General features: G+C 40.3%; 1 protein-coding gene across 1 annotated transcript in view; it reads left to right on the plus strand.

Annotated features, from left to right (window-relative positions):
* The first annotated feature begins 5,061 nt into the window (after nt 1-5,061).
* The window catches only part of ctnna1 (catenin (cadherin-associated protein), alpha 1), a 266,205-nt gene continuing 249,981 nt past the window's right edge, over nt 5,062-21,285 (plus strand). Inside the window, 3 exon segments of the mRNA XM_034181512.1 lie at nt 5,062-5,356; nt 11,681-11,796; nt 16,903-17,098. Coding sequence (XP_034037403.1) covers nt 11,692-11,796; nt 16,903-17,098 — 301 coding nt within the window. The 5' untranslated portion in view covers nt 5,062-5,356; nt 11,681-11,691.

The raw sequence follows: 21,285 nt of genomic DNA on the forward strand, positions 1-21,285 counted from the left end.
GCCGGAACCAGTGGAGTGACAGTTGTCACATCATCACCACCAGCTGTCACTCATCTACGTCAACCACCATAAAAGCCAGACTGCAACTCCACCTCCCCGCTGAGAAATCATCTACCATACAGGTAACTTCTCTGCTGAATCTAAAAACCTTGTGTAATAGTTTGATCTCATTTGCAGCCGTTTTCCTGTGACGGTGTCCTTATTCTGCGGTATTGGCGTTTGGTGTGGACTGTGATGGCTTCGCCTCACACCCCAAACCAGATAAGTGGTTAAACAGGAGCTGCACGAGTGTGTGATTGGAGGTGGAGGTGCTCCCTCCTAACTGAACACAGACTGTGGGATTACTGAGTGTGCGTACTCACCCTCATCAAACTGTTTCTGTTCTCTGCCAGCAGTACCGGGTCTGACTGCTGAAGACAGTGGCCACCTGGGGCGCAGGGCTTGGCGGCTCCGGTGTTCTTCAGATCCGTTGGTGGTGGAAGCTGTGTGGGTTCCGGCTCTTCTATCACCAGACGTCTTCTATCTTCGAGCCTGCCACACGCCACCTTGTGTATGATTGACATTCCGCACTATTGTTATTGTCTGTACTTCGTTGTGCACTTCACAACATTAAATTGTTACTTTTTGGCTTATCCACTGTCCGTTCATTAACGCCCCCTGTTGTGGGTCCGTGTCACGACACCTTCCCAACAACCTGTTCCTTATAGTAGGAGATAATAGACTGTACAGTTAGCCATGGTACCATGAATCTTTTCTAGATAGCTCCTAAGGAGAGGCTGGACTTGTGGAGATCCAAAAATGTCCTTCAGATACCTTTTTTTTCTTGTAAAGACTTGAAAGCACTGGTTCTAAAGAAAGGTTAGGTTCATGCTTCAAGTAATTCAACAACTGAAAACAATTGGGGCAACGGTATGAACTCCTCTGCAGAGATAACATGTTATACTACAGTATTGTGTGCATATATTTAACCAGAACTTACATAATCTGCTTTGTAATTTATGGTTGCAGAATTTTGCATACAGAACTGTAAAATTACCCATACATACAAGGTCTGTCCAAAAAGTATTGCACCTTTTTATTTTTTTCAAAAACTATATGGATTTGAATCACGTGTGATTACATCAGCCAAGCTTGAACCTTCGTGCGCATGCGTGAGTTTTTCCACGCCTGTCGGTTGCGTCATTTGCCTGTGGGCAGGCTTTGAGTGAGCACTGGTCCACCCCTCCCGTCGGATTTCTTTTGTCTGAAAACTTGCTGAGAGACTGCCGCTTTGCTCCATGAAATTTTTTCAGAATTTTTTTCAGAAACCGTCTCGGAAGTCTCACAGGACATGTTGGGGCATGTCCAGCTGTTACACAATTTCTCGGATACTCACTCGACTGAAAGCCGTCTGAATCTTCTGAATGGTTTCCAACACGGAGGTGTTTTTTTGCTGCGCGTCCTGAGCTGCTTCGTGCCGATGCGCGAAATCCTCCGCATGCCTTTCATTACAAAATCTCCTGTAACAGTGGAATGTGCCACAAAAGTGCTATCTCCAGCTCTGTTGCCATTTCTGTGGTAGTCACATGATGTCCCGGATCAACACAACGTTCAGTTTAGAAATGATCTGGTCGATCCAGCCTGTTGATGGCCGCTCGGTGCGCCGCGTGCCCTCCGCCGCTGTGGGCCGTCTTTAAAAAGGTTTTAACAGTCCTTAATCTGCGTGACGCCGACAGAATCTTCACCGATATCCAACTGAATCTTTTGAATGGTTTCCAACTGCCTGTCTCTAACAGTTTCTGAAAAAAATTTCATGGAGCAAAGCGGCAGTCTCTCAGCAAGTTCTCAGACAAAAGAAATCCGATGGGAGGGGTGGACCAGTGCTCACTCAAAGCCTGCCCACAGGCAAATGACGCAACCGACAGGCGTGGAAAAACTCACGCATGTGCATGAAGGTTCAAGCTTGGCTGATGTAATCACACGTGATTCAAATCCATATAGTTTTTGAAAAAAATAAAAAGGTACGATACTTTTTGGACAGACCTCGTATATGGTTGACACTATAGATCAGCCTCCAAATTCTCTCATAAGGCCTAAGACAGGATCACAAAAATTTTGAAACTATTAAAGAACCTTTTACTGTAATCGCAGGAGTGCAGTAATCTTGCTGGTTTAAAGGCTGGTACACACCAGTGATATTTGGATTATGTGTATACAAGATAATGTTCTCCTATCCTATTTGATATTCAAACATGTTTGAAGATTAGCATGTAACCAGTATCTCATACAACCACACAAAACCATACAAGATCTGACACAAAATTGTCATTTTTTTCTGTAACGGCCCCCAGAGGGGGAAAAAAAAATGCAAATCTTCAGTTTGCACGGGAAGATCTTCTTTCCTTTCAATATTCATTTAATCCCCTCTGTACTTTTGCAACAGCCAATTTTAATTGACAAGATAATGAGTTATTTGACCTTGGATTGATATTTGTAAGAGTCGGTATGCAGGAAAGTGAGTGAGACATTGGTGAGACAGTACTTTTCCACAGATGGATGTCAGAAAAGCTTCCATATGCATTCTCTTTTCCTCTATCTACACTTTGGAGTGGAACAAAAAACCTGGAATCACAGAAAAAAAAAAATCATAATTCACAAAGATATGAGCAGACATGTGCAGTATTGTTCTCATCATTGTGATACTTTTTTCATTGTTGCTGATATCTTGTGTCCAGAAATAGTGGTCAAAGTTAATCATGGAACTGAAAGAAAAAGAAAATGAGCTTGTTCACGGACTGGCACCACCCTACTTGGCAGATCTACTTAAGCCCTACGTACCGGCCCGGGATCTGCGCTCACAGGACAGAGGATTGCTCTGTGTCCCTAGGGTGAATAAAAAGTCTGTGGGACATAGAGCTTTTTCCTATCGTGCCCCGGTCCTGTGGAATGATCTCCCTGTTTTAGTGAGGAAGTCAGACTCTGTGGAGACTTTTAAGTCATGTCTGAAGATGCATTTGCTATTTTATATGATTAATATATTGTTTACTATGCTTTTATTCTTTTATTTATTTTATTTTTTTTACCTTTTTAACTTTTTATCATGTTTTTAACATTTTCATCATGCTCTTTTATTTATTGATTTAATTTGTTTTGGTTTTTCTTGTTGAGATGTTTTATTTGAAGTGCCTTGAGACGACGCTGTTGTGACTTGGTGCTCTATAAGTTTAATAAATTGAATTGAATCAACACATCAGACTGGAGTAGTTGTCAAAATGTGAGAATTGTTACCTTTTTTAGATTGTCAAATGCAGGAATTTGTTCTGGGTGAAATATGCCATGGCTTAAAAGATATTCTCCAGTGTTATTTCATGGTTTAAATATTTTAAACTTTAAAATATTTATCTTTAGCAGATATTTTGTTTTATGTCCTAAAAAGAAGGCTTGAATGTGCACCTTCTCCATCAATGACAATGAATGACTACAAATGTTCATGTAAATGCCAATGAACCACACCTCAGCCTCCACCCACTGGTCTTGTTATTTGGAACTGCTTGCTTTTGTGTATTTGCATTTTGGGCTGTGATTGGTCTGGTCAAACTGGTGATACAGCAAGTCAATCTTCCAATGTGTGACATTTCATCGATGTTCTGACAGGAAGAACTATGCCACGGCGTACAGACAAGCAGTGTGTGTGCTCGTGCACAATGAACTGATGTTTTCATCAGCTTAGCATATGCCTACATGGGAGCGGGCTCCCTCAAAAAAGCCCCCATGTTTAGGGTGACCAAACGCCCTGTTTTCCCAGGACATGTCCTTTTTCAAATCCTGTCCTGGCCATCCTGTGTTTTTTAGAAAGTGATGACATTGTCCTGGTTTTCATTTTTTTTATTTTTTTTTTTTTATTGGGACATTAAATTGACCGGCATTCAGAGAGCTACTAATCAGAGGAACTATAGGGGGAATGGAACTGGAACAATTGGAAATAGGTGGAATGGATGACAGTTGGCAGAATGGGTAGTTTTTGCTTATATTACACCCAAAAAAAGTCTTGATGTTATGATCAGGTCTCGTCATTAAAATAATCAAGTTATTTAGCCACTATTTACAGCTATAGGTCAGCATTAGAATCCCCAAACTCTTGACAGAAGACGGAATGACAGAACGGGAGCTTGTGTGGTGCCATCTAGTGTTAGTGAGGGTAAATTTTCCAATATGGTGAGCTACTATTCTGGCCATTAGTGCCAATTGGGACAGAAAAGACATAAGTTTGTGCTTTGAACATGACAGGGGGGGCACTTTCTGATTTGTATGATAACATTTTATTACATTATCTTGAGGTTGGTTATCAATATCTTGAGAGTAGGGGGCATAGTAAGGTGCTGTTCTGTCAATCATTCCTTCAATTGTATTATCATTCCGGTTCTGCCGATTAGTATCCGCTGCCGGCTGAGTATCTCATCGCTGGGCAGAGTGTCCTGGTCTTCGGTAATCAACATATGGTCACCCTACCCATGTTGCACTGCCATGCTGATACAGTAACCCACCAGGGCTGCATTTACTCTGCCTTTTGCAGTCTTCTTGCATTTTGAAAGAAGACTGAACAAAAAAAAAAAAAAAAAAAAGAGGAATCAGTCTATCACTATCTACTGGTTGCTAGTTGCTAGAGAACCTTCATATTTTGTTCACTGGAGTCTCATACATGCATACATGAAGAAAGCATGAATTCCCTGTCACCAAAGAAGTAAAATCATGGCATACAAAATCGTGATTGGTGACAGCATAATGCAATCTGCAATCCCGTCACAAGGTGTCACGAAATCCGACAAAATGTTCCTTTAAATGAAGTCATAAGACACCTGGAATTTGAATGATCCTACTTTGTCACGTGAATTCTCACTCCAAAGTGTAGAATTCCTGCAAAATACATGAGAGTTTCTTTAAACCGAGTAAAAGTGCAACCTCCGAGCGTGGGCACAGTTTGAGCGAAGTAATAATTACTCTGTATATGGAAGTAGAGTGAGCGCCACACCCAGAAACACCTCCTGGTCGTGTGGGCTTGTTGTGGCCTGTGTCTGCTGCCAGGAAGTAGTCACCGCCCAGCCCCCATCTGGCCTCAGCCATTGTCGGGCTGTAACACCGAAACCTTCTTATCCGAAACTTTTATGTGGCGTCTTCCTGCTTTTGGGAGCTTCGAAAGCTGTTTTTGTTTGGGTTTTTTTCCTCTCCCCGAACGGAACAGCCGAGAGACGATAGCGTTTCCACAGAATTACGGCAGGAATTTAGACGGCAGGAAAACTTTTGAGAGAAGGAATTCACTCATTCCCGTTCCACCATTTTGAACTTTTAAACTCAAGTTCTTTCCAGTGGGCGGTTTTCGGTAAGTTTCACACTTGGCTCGCTGACTTTAAATAAAAGACTTTAAGTAGCTAGTTAAATTAGAAAGCCAGGTAACGCTGCTATTAAAGCCGTCGACACTAAATCAAGCTAACGTAGCTAATGCGGGTGGTTGTGTACCGTCTAGCATCAGGTAGGTACCGTGTTTGGCACGACCTGTCACAAAAAAAAAAAAAAAAAAACGTACACTGTTAACTTTAATAATACAGAAGATTTTTTTTTTAAACCGCTTGTTCAAATCACTTTCTATTGACGTATCTGTGCAACTGGGCAGTACTTTAGCTGGCAAGTAGCTGCCAAGTGTTTGGGTTGGTTTGCATCGTTGGAGAAAGCAGATTAACTTCACACTAAATAAACTGGACATCTGCGAGCAAGTACGTGTCCCCCCCCCATGTCTTCGCGTAGGGCTTGTACAGTAAAAAGCGTGGATGAGTTACATAATCCCAGCCAAATCGTGTGGACACAAATCAAAAACAGGAAATACTGTAGTCATGTATCTTGTCTAGTTAAAAGAGCAAATAATGAGGGCCTAGTTCAGGACAGCTGTGGGCTTCCACCAGAGTTTCCTCTGGCTTCGCCTTGCCTAGGCATAGATCATGATCTTTCAGGTTCTATCCTACTGGTTACCTTTGTTGATTGAGTAACAAGTAGGGCTGTCACGATTAGGAATTTCTGGAGACGATTAATTGTCAGGCAAATAATTGCGATTGACGATTATGCTGTCTATTTTTTTTCTTTTTTTTCCCCTTCTTTATATTCTACTATTGTAGTATGATTACACAACTCTGGAAGAACGTTTGGCTTCTCTGAGTGGAGAAACCCGGAATAGTGCAACATTTTTATTTTTATCTTCATTTTACATATACTCCCAACTTTTTCTGATTTGTGGTTGTTTCTGATGCATTTCTGAAATTACAGAACTGCTGTAAAGAAAAGTGTGAACATTTTATTGTGTTTTAAAACTTTGTGGCGCAAACACAAACACCAAACTCTTATAAAGAAGGAACAAATACCTGGACATGTGCAGGAAAACTGATAGAAACTTAACAGAACAATGCAGGCTGATTGGACTCCCCATATTTTTTTGTATAAATAAATCAGAATACAATAGGAGGCAACTCACTTTGAAATTAAAACATATAGCTACAGCTTAATAACTTTGAAAAATAACAGAAATCAGCAGCCTGTATTTTTATTCTGACTCCAGTTCATTTTAGTGTGATGAAGTCATCCTGTTTTTCTCATCAGTCACGTTTTGTGCTTGAACACTACATTAAGGTCAAGATTGAACAAATACGAGGTCTATTAGGTAATAAACCGACCTTTTTATTTTTTTTTTAACTATATGGATTTGAATGATGTGCGATTACACCAATCATGCTTGAACCCTCGTGCGCATGCGTGAGTTTTTTCCCTGTGGGCAGGCCTTGAGTGAGATGTGGTCCCGCCCTCTCGGCTGAATTCCTTTGTTTCACACGCTGCTCGAGACGGCGCACGTTGCTTTATCAAAATTTTTTTCTGGACCTGTGAGGAATATCCGAGTGGACACTATTCGAGAAATTAAGCTGGTTTTCGGTGAAAAGTTTATCGGCTGATGAGAGATTATGGGGTGTTTCTGTCGCTGTAAGGACTTCCCACGGAGGAGGACGTCATCGGCCTGTTTCGACCTGAAAACATCCTAATTTAAGGCTTAATTTAAGACGTCGTGAGAGAACAGAGAAGATTCAGAAGAGGCCGGCATGAGGACTTTATGCGGACATTCCACTGTTTAAGGACATTTTGTAATGAAAGACGTGCACGCAAATTCGCTGAGTCGTTTCTGTGACGACTCGGCGAATCTGTGTGCGCCGCGACAGGAAAAACACCTCCGTGTTGAAAACCATTTGTAAAATTCAGGCGGCTTTTGATGGCTTTCAACAAGTGAGTAACTGAGAAATTATTTAACAGCTTGGGCATGTTCCAACTTGCCCGTTAAGGTTTCCAACGGAGGTGTTTTTCCTGTCGCGACCCCCCGCGTCGGGTCCGACCCGACGTGCGACTCTGCCCGCACGTTCTTTCATTACAAAATGTCCATTAACAATGGAATGTCCGAATAAACTCCTCATGCCGACTTCTTCTGAAAGTTCTCTGTTCTCTGACGACTTACTGGGTCAACAGAGCCTGAAATGTGGAAGTTTTCAACTTGAAACGGCGAGACGCTGCCGCCTCGAAGTGCAGATCGCCGTCAGGCGCCGTGGGCCGTCCTTAAAGCGACACTACCAGACCAAAATCTCTCATCAGCCGTTAAAATTTTTACCGAAAACCAGCTGAATTTATCGAATGGTGTCCACTCAGTTGTGCCTTACAGTTTTGAAAAAATTTTGATCAAACAAAGCAGCAGTCTCTGAGCCATTCCTAAACAATGAAAAAAACGACAAGAGGGTGGGCAACTCCTCACTCAAAGACTGCCCACAGGCGAATGACGTAACCGATAGGCGTGGAAAAACTCTCGCATGCCCACGAGGGTTCAAGCATGTCTGATGTAATCACACGTGATTCAAATCCATATGGTTTTTGAAAAAAATAATAAGGTCGGATACTTTTCTAATAGACCTCGTACATACCTTTGGAAAATAACAGCTGTTAAAGTTTAGCTTTTTGTGATCGATGCCTCTGAACATCACTGCACAGCTTTTCTGTAATTTTTGTTCAGTTCATTTATATATTCTAATTTTTTAAGGATGTTTTTAAGGATATTTCACCATTTATTTCATCTCATGATCTCATAAATTCAGTATACGACACGCACATGGTTTTAACAGGACAGTGCCGTCAGAACCGCACCGGTAGAGAAAGTACAGAGAGTAAAGGCAACTCCACGTTTTTTTTTTTTTTTTTTATATATACAAGGTCTGTTAGAAAAGTATCCGACTTTTATATTTTTTCAAAAACCATATGGATTTGAATCACGTGTGATTGCATCAGCCAAGCTTGAACCTTCGTGCGCATGCGTGAGTTCTTTCACGCCTGTCGGTTGCGTCATTCGCCTGTGAGCAGGCTTTGTGTGAGCAGTGGTCCACCCCTCTCGTCTGATTTTTATTGCGAATAAATGTCTGAACGATTTGGAGCTTTGGTGCTTAAATTTTTTTCCAGAAACTGAGAGAGACCTCCAGGTGGTAACCATTCGGAAAATTCAGATGGCTTTCAGGGACGATTTTATGGGGATTACACAGATTAAGGAGTGCTCCAGCCGGTTTAAAGACCACCCACAGCTGCTGAGAGCGCGCCGCGCTCCGAGCGCCGATCGACAGGCTCAAACCCGCTGAAACAACCAGATCATTTCCAACGTGAAGGCTTTGTTGATCTGGGACGTCGTCTGACTTACACAAAAATGGCAGGAGACGTGGACATCAGCACTTTTTCGGCACATTCCACTATTACAGGAGTTTTTTTCATGGAAAGAAAAGCGGACGGATGCGCCACGGAGCCGTTTATGGGGCGGCACAAAACCACCTCTGTGTTGGTCTCACAGGACGGCTTTCAGATGGCTGTCGGTGGGTTTTCAGTCGTGTGACTAACCGAGAAATTGTGTATGAGCCTGGACGTGCCAGAACATGTCCTGTGAGGCTTCATCACGGCGTTGCTTTGCGCCAAGCGGCTCCACCGCGACGCGTGGAATTCCTCCGCACGTCTGTCTCAATGTGCCGAAAAAGTGCTGATGTCCACGTCTTCCGCAATTCCTGTGCTAGTCAGAGGACGTCCCGGATAAACACAGCGTCCAGTTTGGAATGGCACATTCCACTGTTACAGGAGTTTTTGTCATGGAAAGAGGAGCGGAGGAATTCCGCGCATCGGGACGATAGAGTCCAGTCGGAATTAATAAATTCAAAGAGAAATGCCGTTAAAATCAAATGACACCTCTTTCCAAACGTTGTAATGCAAACAAACTGCAATCGATCAAAACCGTTTTTTTTTTTTTCTCCTAAAATGAGACATCCTGCGCTGATGTGCAGCAGCTGGCTGGGCTCAGCTCAGAGGTATGGAGAGACATTCATGCCAAAATGTCTGAAAGGAAGTGCTTTTGACAAAAAACAGATTTGTTTTATGTCCAGAGATCAAGGATACAGTGACCAATTTCATATTTATTTACTTTAAGACTCAAAATGTTTTTGACATAGAAAACCTGTAAAGCCTACTTTTCGTACACAGAAAACTCACAAGAGGTATCATAAAGGGAATCGATAAGGAATCGGATCAATAAGCAGAATCGATAATGGCATCTATCGATAAAATCTCTTCAATACCTATTCCTAGAAGAAGAAGAAAGAGTGGACTTTTGCTGAGAGGATCTTTCAGAAAGTGTTTGTCAGTGTGGCCGGGGACAAAGCTTTAATCACCCAGTGTGAGGGGAATGCTGAGAGCCCCTCACACCGAGCAGAGAGCGGCAGCAGCCAGCCGCCGGGCGAATAGCCACTCCCCGCAGAGAGCAGGCAGCGAACAAAACAGTGTTTTTAAAAACAAACATACTGCTTCGCTTTAAATGTGCAGTAAGCTATTTCAGATGATCAGCGTTTACACAGCTTAAGTGCATGCTGTAGTCTTCTGTGTTTTCCTGGGGACGTTACAGCGCCACACATAGGCCTGGCATATGTACTACAACATTAAAGATGCTTCAAGGCACAGAATTTGCCTCAAACATTTTTTGTAATCTAATTATTCGAGTTCTCAACTAATTGTATCAGCCCTAGTATTAAATATGGTATTTTTAAATGGGGATGTCCCGATCAGGTTTTTTGGCCCCGATCCGATTCCGAGTCATCTGATTTTGAGTATCTGCCGATACCGAGTCCCGATCCGATACTTTAAAAAAACTGAACAATGAACAAATGATAACTATATAATATTTTAATCACCTTATTTTATTATTTATCACTTAAACAGTGTACTTCTCTTTGAGATAGCTTGAACAATGAAGTAATAATCGACCAGACTTAAAAAATGTACAAATTTCCATGTTTTTTTTTTTTTTGTTTAAAAATAAATATCCAAGGTTCCTTATGTTAAACAAGAAATTATCTAATCTGAAATAACAGGTGGTTTTAATTTACAGATGAAAGGTTTCTAAAGAACCATTTGATTTATTTAGCTATTTTAATTACAAGTGTTCTAAACTTTTTTAAACAGTAATCAGAAATTTTGAGGTAACAAACAACAACAAAAAACATTCCAAGAATTTTTCTTCAGAAAACTACTCTATAAATGAGCAGTCCTGTGACACGTTTCTGTTTTGTACAGATCAGTGGTTTCTGCCACTACTCTTCCGTGTTTTGGCCCGACGCGTTGTTCCTATTGGACAGCTCGTCACAGCTCAGAGCGTCGAAAGTTGGATTGGGTTGAACTTTGTGTTTTTACTTTTGTTCAATAAAATAATAATAATAAAATAAAAAAGATTGGGTTGAACTTTGACCGTGTCAGCCTACTGACAAGCGGCAATGCGCGCTCCCGTCAGAAGCATCGCTTTAGTTCAGCTTTTGACGCGACGCTTTATGACACCTCTAAAAAGCAACGCGTCTCATTGAAAATAATGCTTTTTAGACCGATTCTTGACGCCTCTGACGCTTCCGACGCGTGAAAGGCCCATTAATCTGCAATAATGAGCTTGAAATAGTCCTGATCAAAATAATGAGGATAAAATCTATATCAGATTCCTGATCGGGATGCAACGTCCGATTTCGATCAAGTCTGAAACCACGTGATCAGGCCTAATTTCCGATCACATGATTGGATCGGGACATCCCTACTTGAAAACTAAAATTACACAGTCAACAAACATTTTGACATAATGCATCTCTCAGTGAATTGATGTTTCTATGTACATGGCATTTTTTTTTTTTTTTTTTTTTTTTTTGAGTAGTGTGCATGGTAGTGTCAAAATTGTTCTTGTTAATATGAGTGACCAAGTTCTTAGTTGAAGCTGCTCAACCCTCAGGACTTGCTGATTATCCATCCCTCTCTGTGTCTGATAGTTAATCAATGGCGTTGCAGTGACTGCCTCAAAAGGGAAATCAAAAAATAGGCCACACTATTATTGTGCTTTGCCATTGGCTGTTGGTCTTTGAGCAGTGGAGCACTGCTTGCTCTGAAAAGGATTTCAATATTGTGACAGCATGTTACTCCGTTTTAAAAAAGTAGTCTGGGCAAATTACAATGAAATGCAACATTTTCTGGTTTTAGTTCTCGCTCGGTCCTTGTAAACTCCAGTTTTCTCTCTGCAAAGCAGTAGCTTACCAAGAGTTGAAATGATGTATGTCAGCTTTTTTTCCCTCAGAATTTGAGACGATGACGACCATCAATACAGCCAACATCAACTTTAAGTGGGACCCAAAGAGTCTAGAGATCCGTACTCTGGCGGTGGAGAGGCTGTTGGAACCCCTGGTCACCCAGGTAATGTATACACACATTAGATCTAGGGTTCTCTCTGGGGTTCAAAAACTGTTAGCCAGTGTGGCTAACTGGTAGCAATTTCAATTAACCACATGGGAAGTTGATTTATCGCACACTGATTCACATGAAAAAGGGAAAAATATTCAAATATGCACAAGTGAAAATTCAAAATGATACTCCACAGCTCATAAACTTTAATACATGAACTGCTATTGAAAAGAAAAATCCTCAAGGGTACTACAGCATAGGCAGATCTATAGATAGATCTATTCTGATTTAAATTTACTCACTCCTCTGTAGGCTGTTTTGTGTCATTCAGATTGTCTGAATTCTGTTGTTCCTCAATACAATCTGTGTGTGTAGTATTCTGTACCATACTTTATTGGTATGGTACAGAATACCAATATATATATTGGTTTTGAAATCAATTACAGCTGCTCATCTCAGCGTAGACGATATGCCACAATGAGAAGCTCTACGAATACGCCAATGTGAAAGGGGCTTAACCTGCATGTCTGCAGCAGCCAGAGGGAATCCACGCAAACATGTGGAGAACATGCAAACTACACACAGAAAGGCGGTGTTTTTGAAATCATTTTAGTAGTCATTACTATTATTTAACCAAGATAGTCCCATTGAGATTGAGATCTCTTTTGCAAGGGAGACCTGGGCAATTAGAAAGTTTCCAATTTACCTAAATCCCCTTTCACATTGACATATTCGTAGAGCTGCGTATTGCAGCATTGTGTTTCATTTAAATACGCCCGAAATGCACGCGTACTCAGCCTTTTTCCTTGTTGGTTTCATACTTGCAGCTGTGTGTGTTTGCTTTTTTAATGTGTGCACACAGTCGCGTGTACCTTGCCGCTATTTAAACCCAGTTCACTCCTGCCGGCTGTGCCAGACACATCACTGCACTTGGACTGTATCCGGATTTCTGAGTTGAGGTTCGATTCCCTGTTCTGAGCACACAGGTGCTATGGGCTGTGTGAGCATGTTCTCTGCTGATTCCTCTGGGTTCACACACTCAGTTTTTGGCTGTGTACAGAAGCGCAGTGTTGCACAGACTTGCATGCAGTAACGCTCTGCTGTGCAGACCTGCTTAAAACTGTGTCCAGCTCTCTACGCCAAAGAAAATTAAACATGTTTAATTTCTTCCGTCCTACGCGCGTAGCCCTCAACATACTGCTGCGTAGGGAGGAAAAACTCGAGGTAGAGCTGTTAAAAGTGGGCGTAGAGCTGCTCATCTCAGCGTAGACGATATGCCACAATGAGCAGCTGTACGAATACGCCACTGTGAAAGGGGCTTAACCTGCATGTCTGCAGCAGCCAGAGGGAATCCACGCAAACACATGGAGAACATGCAAACTACACACAGACTATAGGTGAGAATTGATCCCATGACCTTGCTGTGAGGCAATAATGCTAACCACTAAGCCACCACGCTGCCCATATGAGGCATTATTACGAGATTTAGGCTGCTGGTCCTTTAGCTCAGGCAAAACTGTGCTTTAATTTGTTGTTGGTTCTGGTTACTGATTGGATCTAATTGTTTCTGGAATTTATCCATGGGTTTGACTCACACACTGCACAGTGGCTAAAAGTGCTCTCTTTCCACACTCACAGCCCCAGTGTGCTCTGTTGTGTGCAAACTCACCCACTTAACAGTGAACTTGTGTGCTTATAATTTAAAAAAAGTCTTTAACGCTTATTTGCTCCAATGGTGGTATTTCAACAAACTGGTAAATAATTCTGCTGCAGGGCTCTCCCAAGAAATTTAGAGCATGATGGAGGTTAGAGGTTAGGTGCAATTAGTCAAATAAAATTTTACTTTAACCTTTATTTATCCAGGTTAGTCCCATTAAGATCGAGATCTTTTGGAAGGGAAACCTGGGCAGGTACAAAGTTTCCAATTCACCTAACCTGCATGTCTTTAACCCTCTGGTGTCGGAGGGCATTTTTTTGGATAGTTTACTCGCCTGGCATAAATGTTTTTTTTTTTTTTTTTTTTTTTGCTGTTAACAGCTCTCCCTGCATCCCACAATCAAGTTTTATGTCTCTTTTTGGGACAACCTGTACTTTCAGAATATATATATGCTGTAGTGGTGTTTTATAAGTGTAATAAAGGTTTACAATCAGAAATAAGAAAGGAAAAAGTAAAGGGGAAAATAATTTTCCACACACATTTATTCAAAACACACAGCAAACTATAATAAACAACTGTTTTGACACTTTATAAAGGTACAACCCCTGGCAAAAATTATGGAATCACCGGCCTCGGAGGATGTTAATTCAGTTGTTTAATTTTGTAGAAAAAAAGCAGATCACAGACATGACACAAAACTAAAGTAATTTCATATGGCAACTTTCTGGCTTTAAGAAACACTATAAGAAATCAGGAAAAAAAATTGTGGCAGTCAGTAACGGTTACTTTTTTAGACCAAGCAGAGGGAAAAAAAATATGGAATCACTCAATTCTGAGGAAAAAATTATGGAATCACCCTGTAAATTTTCATCCCCAAAACTAACACCTGCATCAAATCAGATCTGCTCGTTAGTCTGCATCTAAAAAGGAGTGATCACACCTTGGAGAGCTGTTGCACCAAGTGGACTGACATGAATCATGGCTCCAACACGAGAGATGTCAATTGAAACAAAGGAGAGGCTTATCAAACTCTTAAAAGAGGGTAAATCATCACGCAATGTTGCAAAAGATGTTGGTTGTTCAGTCAGCTGTGTCTAAACTCTGGACCAAATACAAACATGGGAAGGTTGTTAAAGGCAAACATACTAGTAGACCAAAGAAGACATCAAAGCGTCAAGACAGAAAACTTAAAGCAATATGTCTCAAAAATCCTTGCAAAGAGACAAATAGGATCAATGTCATGGCCTGCAAATAGTCCGGATCTTAATCCAATTGAAAATCTTTGGTGGAAGTTGAAGAAAATGGTCCATGACAAGGCTCCAACCTGCAAAGCTGATCTGGCAACAGCAGTCAGAGAAAGTTGGAGCCAGATTGATGAAGAGTACTGTTTGTCACTCATTAAGTCCATGCCTCAGAGACTGCAAGCTGTTATAAAAGCCAGAGGTGGTGCAACAAAATACTAGTGATGTGTTGGAGTATTCTTTTGTTTTTCATGATTCCATAATTTTTTCCTCAGAATTGAGTGATTCCATATTTTTTCCCCTCTGCTTGGTCTAAAAAAGTAACCGTTACTGACTGCCACAATTTTTTCTCCTGATTTCTTATAGTGTTTCTTAAAGCCAGAAAGTTGCCATTTGAAATGACTTTAGTTTTGTGTCATGTCTGTGATCTGCTTTTTTTTCTCTACAAAATTAAACAACTGAATGAACATCCTCCGAGGCCGGTGATTCCATAATTTTTGCCAGGGGTTGTAATTTGAGGTCTTGTGTGAAAGACTGTGCAACAAAAAGGTTCAAACAAACACAAATGCACATTTTGAACAATATATACAAAATGGTCGTGTTTTTTTTTTTTTTTTTTTGCTTCATTTCAAAGCAGTTTCTGTCTGCTATTACACAAAGGCCACATCACAAACTTCTACTTCTAAGTTGACTGTGTGTTTGTGCTCTCCTGCTCTGAAAGCAGCTTTCACATTTCGAGGCTCATTCACAGTTTGAGGAGCGGCCCTCCACTTCGCTCCATTGATATGGTAAACAGTGCTTTACGCCGGAGTGAGAGCTTGCCACAGGCTTATCCAGTAACATTCATGGGCAAACTAGTGGAGCAATCCTGATACTCACACAGTCTTTGTTTGAGCATGTGAGATTGTATGAGAGGCCCTCCGTCTGCTCACTTTCACTGATCGTAATGGCGCAGGCGGCATTGGAGCCCGTAGCCAGGGGGCTATTCATATGGGCCAACTAGTAACACATCACTCCTAAAAATAGTCTTTGGTTTATCACGTGAGGTAAATCTGCCCTACGATTGGATTTTGGAAAACCATGTGATGGTGAACCAATTCCGATTGGACACTCACATTGCGCACATCATCACACAGCTTCTATGAGGAGTACAAAAAAGGTGGATGGCTGGCTCCATAGTCTGCGGAGTTAAAGTTTCAGCAAAAAAAAAAGCAAGTTTCTATCTTATCATTAAAAAGTTATTTATAATTTAGTAAAACTTGGTCTCAGTCGTATACGACGGCGTCGGCCCCAGAGGGTTAATACCAATGAAAGCCATTTACTGCAACTTATGCTTTACATCTTATCTAAAATTACAAACTAAGACCTTGTCCACATGGAAAGGCATGCGATCATTTTCTTTGTCACTTTCAGAATGTTCCGTCAACATGCTGTATACGCCAGGCCTGTGTGTGGTGCTGTAACGCTCCTGCAACAAATGGAGACAACAATAGAGCATGGGCATAACTATGTAAAGAGCTAATATTGTAACAGCAGAAGCTACAACTTTCCAAAGTGGCATACTGAGTATAAAATAAAGCCCTTTAAGCGAAAGAGGGTCCACACTGATCATACTTCATACTTCACTTTAAATACTGTGTGTTTAAAGTGAAGCAGCGTGTTCATTTATTTAAAAAAATAGTCACTGTGTGTTGATCGCTGACGCGCCAAAACTCGTAACGACATGACAAAATAAATAATTACTCTGGAAAACTAGAGAGGGAGCAGCCTAAATTTTTGGGCGGCACGGTGCTTAGTGGTTAGCACTGTTGCCTCACAGCAAGAAGATGATGGAATCACTTCCCACCCTTTCTGCATGGGTTTCCTCTGGGTGCGCCAGTTTCCTCCCAGAATAAAAAAAAAAAAAGTTATTTTGGGTCTGCCAAAAAATCTCTACATCTGGAGTTGGTCCCTGGGCGCTGGACTGTGGCTGCCCACTGCAGAGGAAAAATTTCATTGTATGTCTGTATAGTGATAAAAGCCCTTCTTCTTCTGCTAAACTTAAAATCTGCATGATAGTGCTGGGACCAACAAAACTAATATGATGACTAATATGGCATTGAAAAAGAAACCAGGTGGTATGTTAATGAGCTGCTGGTACAATCACTTAAGACATTTCAGATCTTGAAACAGCTGTATCTGACACTTGCTGTCCTTTTTTTTTTTGTATCTTTGCCATAGGTCACCACCTTGGTAAACTCAAGTAACAAAGGTCCATCAAACAAAAAGAAAGGGCGCTCCAAGAAGGCTCATGTTTTGGCTGCATCAGTGGAGACTGCTACCCAAAACTTCCTGGAAAAAGGAGAAAAGATTGCAAAGGAAAGTCAGTTCCTGAAGGATGAGCTGACTGCTGCTGTGGAAGATGTTCGCAAGCAAGGTATATTGAAAATGCATTTTGCAACTGTGTAGTTGGTAACTTCAGAGTGCTTCTTAAGATTGGAGCTGTAGTAAATAAATTATAAGGTGTTTACATATAGTCTGCCCCAGTGGAAGAACTGGAAGTGAAAATATATTAAATTTAGTGGATTCCCTTTTACTGGAAACATGTCATCAGGTGCTTTCAGTTGATGATTAGAATTTATGCATGCACATGTGAACAACTTATTTCCAGTGTACACCTTGCTTATTTGCATTTGCCAGTTTAACAGTTTCCTCATCTGGATAATATTTGCCTACTGCAAGGAACCTGAAGACTTTAAATACAGATGCAATATTATATTGGCTATCTGCAGTGGTAGGCACAGTTCAGCTAATCCGATAACAGATAATTATCGAAGCTAATGTTTTTGCTAGTGGATTAGCTTTTCAGATAAGTTTTAAAACTATTTATCTTCCAATAAATTTAGTTCCAGCAACTTTCAGTCAGATAACATTTTTTTTTTTTTGCTGGTAAAGTGAGCAAAGTTTAACGGTCAAAAAAGTTTGTAAACCCTAAAATCAAACATTTTAATCCATCTGTTGTGTGTTTGTAACAGACTGGCTGCCTGTTGCTTGCTGATGTCGTCATTAAACGCAAACGTGATTGGCCGGTTGACGCAGGGAGCATTGTGGGTAGTGTAGTTCAGGTTCACTTTGGACAGTGAGTGAGTCTGCTCGACACAAAAACAAAACTGACTTATTTTGTTTTTTTATTTCTTTGTGGCTGTAATTTAATCGCCAAGACTCGGTGGGGGAGAGGAGCTCTCACAGTGCAGCTGTGTGTACAGAGGGACTGTTTTGGATTTTTAAAAATGGACGCTTTGTGAATTATTTATTCAGATGAATCCCACTGAAACTAACAGGTAAGAATTTATATTCACTACGTGTATTTTATTCTGCCAGTCAATGTATTAATGGTTGTTTAAGCCTCAGGGTTCAAAGCGTGGAAAAAGAGCGGCAGCTTTTTAGTTCGTAAATGATAGTGTATCTAATACCAAGAAACTGTGACTTGTAATACTGTGTTTTACTGCTTTTGAAAGATAGTGACGGTGTTTTTGTTATTCATTTTTCGTGCGTTCTTATGCGTTTGTGATCCTTGATGTGGCCATGTCCGAATCAGTACTAAAAGTTATTGGTTAGCTGTAATAAAGATAGTGTTTTTAGCAGTTTATCAGTTTGGCGTCATAAAAGATAACTTTTCAGTTATCGACGCTAACTTTTTGGTTAGTGGTGCCCACCACTGTCTGTCTGCCATTCAAGGTTTAAAAAGTTGTTTATCGGTAAATGCAGTTATGAAAATTGACACTGATTTAAAAAAAAAAAAAAAAAAAAAAAAAAAAAAAAAAAAAGGTCCAATAATGTGATATTCAGACAACCTGCGTGATTCTGCTTTTAAGGACAGGTGCAATGTCACTGGTTTATCATTTTCCAGACATGTGACCACCAAACTGTTGTGATTCACGGTGGAAGCATATTGCATTGTGGAAAATGTGGTTTATTTGGGGTTTTAGTGATGTTGGCCCACAGAAAAGTTCTAAGGTTTTTTTTCCAGACTGTCTGATCCCAATGTGTGGTAAAGCAGTAATTCACTATGGATTTAATCTTTCACATGAATTTAAATAATCTTTTAGAACTCTGTAACATTGCATAATGCAATGCTAATGTTGGCATAAGGTTTGTGTGCCCACAGAGCGCTCCCTTTGTTGTTGTCCTCGTTTCTTTCGACTTCCCCCATTTGTTCAGGGTCCCCAGGTTGCACAAGATTTACACTGGGTGCCCTTCCTTGATGCAACTCCAGTTGTACATTGAAAAACACACAAAGATTCTGGGCTTCTTAAGTGGTCTCCCATCCAAGTATGAATCAGGACCTACTTTAGCAGTGTGGCCTCTTATGTGAGAGGCAGAAATCTGATTGTGAAAAAGCAGAGGTGTTCACATTAAGGATTAAATCTGTTTGTGTGGAGTGGAGAGGTAGCTGACTGGCAGTGCTTTTTGTGGATCACAGACAACACAAAGCGCTATTTTTAAAATGTACTGTTTTAACCACAACCAGTAGTCATCTTTACTTTAACCTTGTGGGCAGAGATTAAAGTTCTCCGTCACTGTGATGGATTTCTGTCAATTGGGCTGCCAAGAGGCAGTGTACTGATGCTGTCCTGATGCAAAATCAAGGCTGGATGCAAGATATAAAATTTACCACGTTCAAAAATCGATTTTTAGAGTAATGTCTCTTTTTTTTGTTTTTTTTTTTTCTCCTGGCAGCGAGTCCCAGTCTGTTCCTCTATGTCCAGGTGTTTTAAGTGTCTAACAGTGCTACGGTGATTACAGTGAGCAGAGTACAGAGAAAGTCTGCTCTGAGTGTCTTGTGAATGTCCTCAATGTGGTTAAATTAAAAACACAGCTGCAGACCACATTGCATGAACAACAAACACTAACTCTTTTTTTTTTTTCTTCTTCTTCTCCAACATACACCTAAGATTTCTTTGAGGATGACATGACATAAATGCGCTGATTAAACTTTACCTCTCAATCAAGTCATGCTTTACACATAAATGAACAACTTCTTGATTGTTTCTGCTCAGAGACTGCAAACCAGGGGTAAATCCAGACATAGAGGGTGTTGTGGGGGGGGGGGCACGCCTTCCCCAACACCCCTTGATTAAAGGTCCACTTTTGAAGACATTTTTGACACTACAACGGCTTATAATAATTTTAACAACTAAAATGTTTAAATAAGTACTGCTCTGGGTCTACATTTTACTATAGTTCTGAATTAAGTTTAATTGATGAGCCATATTAAAAACAAGCTTATTTATTTTAGCTTTTCTGCAAAACTAAAGGGTTGTAAAGCAATATCTTTTAAGTATAATGTCTGAGTCTGAGCATTATTAGGTCTGTTAGGGGTACTAGCTTTAAAATCGGGTCAGTTAGGATGAGGGAAGCCAAAAATATGAAAATGATTGCAGCTCTTGTGGTTAGTAATCTTAGCAAACGTAGGTTGCGATATTGATTTTGGTTACAGGTAAAGAAAAGGTGAAAATGTGCAAAAGAAAATACAAATACTACACACATTAAGCAGTACAACTAAATTGAGGGGGATCAGGGTGAGAAAGTAGTAATCAAAAAAAAAAAAAACTTTGGACATCAAAAACCCCAAATTACTTGGATTTTATTAAATTATTTTCATGTGGAATAACGTTATTCGGAGTGGAGAAACAAATCGATTCTTAGATCGTTCACGATGTGGATGTTGGACGATTCTGAAATTATTTCACAAATGTCAAAAATGGTTTTTATATATATGTGTGTGTGTATATGTATATGTGTATGTATATATTAGGGTAGTTCAAAAAATAAAAGTTGGAAATTCATTACTCTCACCCCTTCATTTTATGATGCTTTGGGGAAAAAAGAAAGCCTGTGAAATATTTTTGTCATACATTAATATTTAGAGGTAGCACATCATAGCTGAAGGTTGTACATATATCAGTTATCGCTGCCCGAGTGCCTGTGCAATAGGTTATCCAGTATCTAATCACATCACTTATAAAGAGGATAGAAGTTAACCACCTGAGTGTAACTAAAGTATAATTTTATATTCAATTTAAAACTATACCTGGGTTTAAATATTCCTCACAAACAACATACTTTCAAAAATGTTATTTTAGGCTACAAGCTGAAAATTTTGCTTCAATTCACAGCTTCTTTCAGATCTTTGGTGATGGTGAATCTAACATGAGATAAATGTAAAAGAGACACTTGCTGACTTAACATGCTTAACCATTAACTGGAAACTTCAGTAAAACATGTCAGCTACTAGAAGTAGAACATTTGTATACCTTATTGGTTCCACCGACTGAAATAAAGGGAAACAAATTGCCCTCAAATGGGCAAATACTCAAGGTATTTTTCTTCAAACACACTGATTTGAAGAAAACTGTCCATGATGCTGCTGTGACCTCTATAGACATGGCAATTCCTTTTTGGGAGAGAGCTAGAATCCCACTGAGGGCAAAGCAGCATCTGATCACAAAGTTAGAAAAGGTGTTCGGAAAATGGAAAACATTGAAAAAGACCAAGAATCACAATACAGACAAGCAGAAGAAAGATGAAACAGTGTTTTGTGAATCTTTGGAGGACTTGTTT

The sequence above is a fragment of the Thalassophryne amazonica genome, chromosome 11, assembly GCF_902500255.1.
Source record: "Thalassophryne amazonica chromosome 11, fThaAma1.1, whole genome shotgun sequence".
NCBI lineage: Eukaryota > Metazoa > Chordata > Actinopteri > Batrachoidiformes > Batrachoididae > Thalassophryne > Thalassophryne amazonica.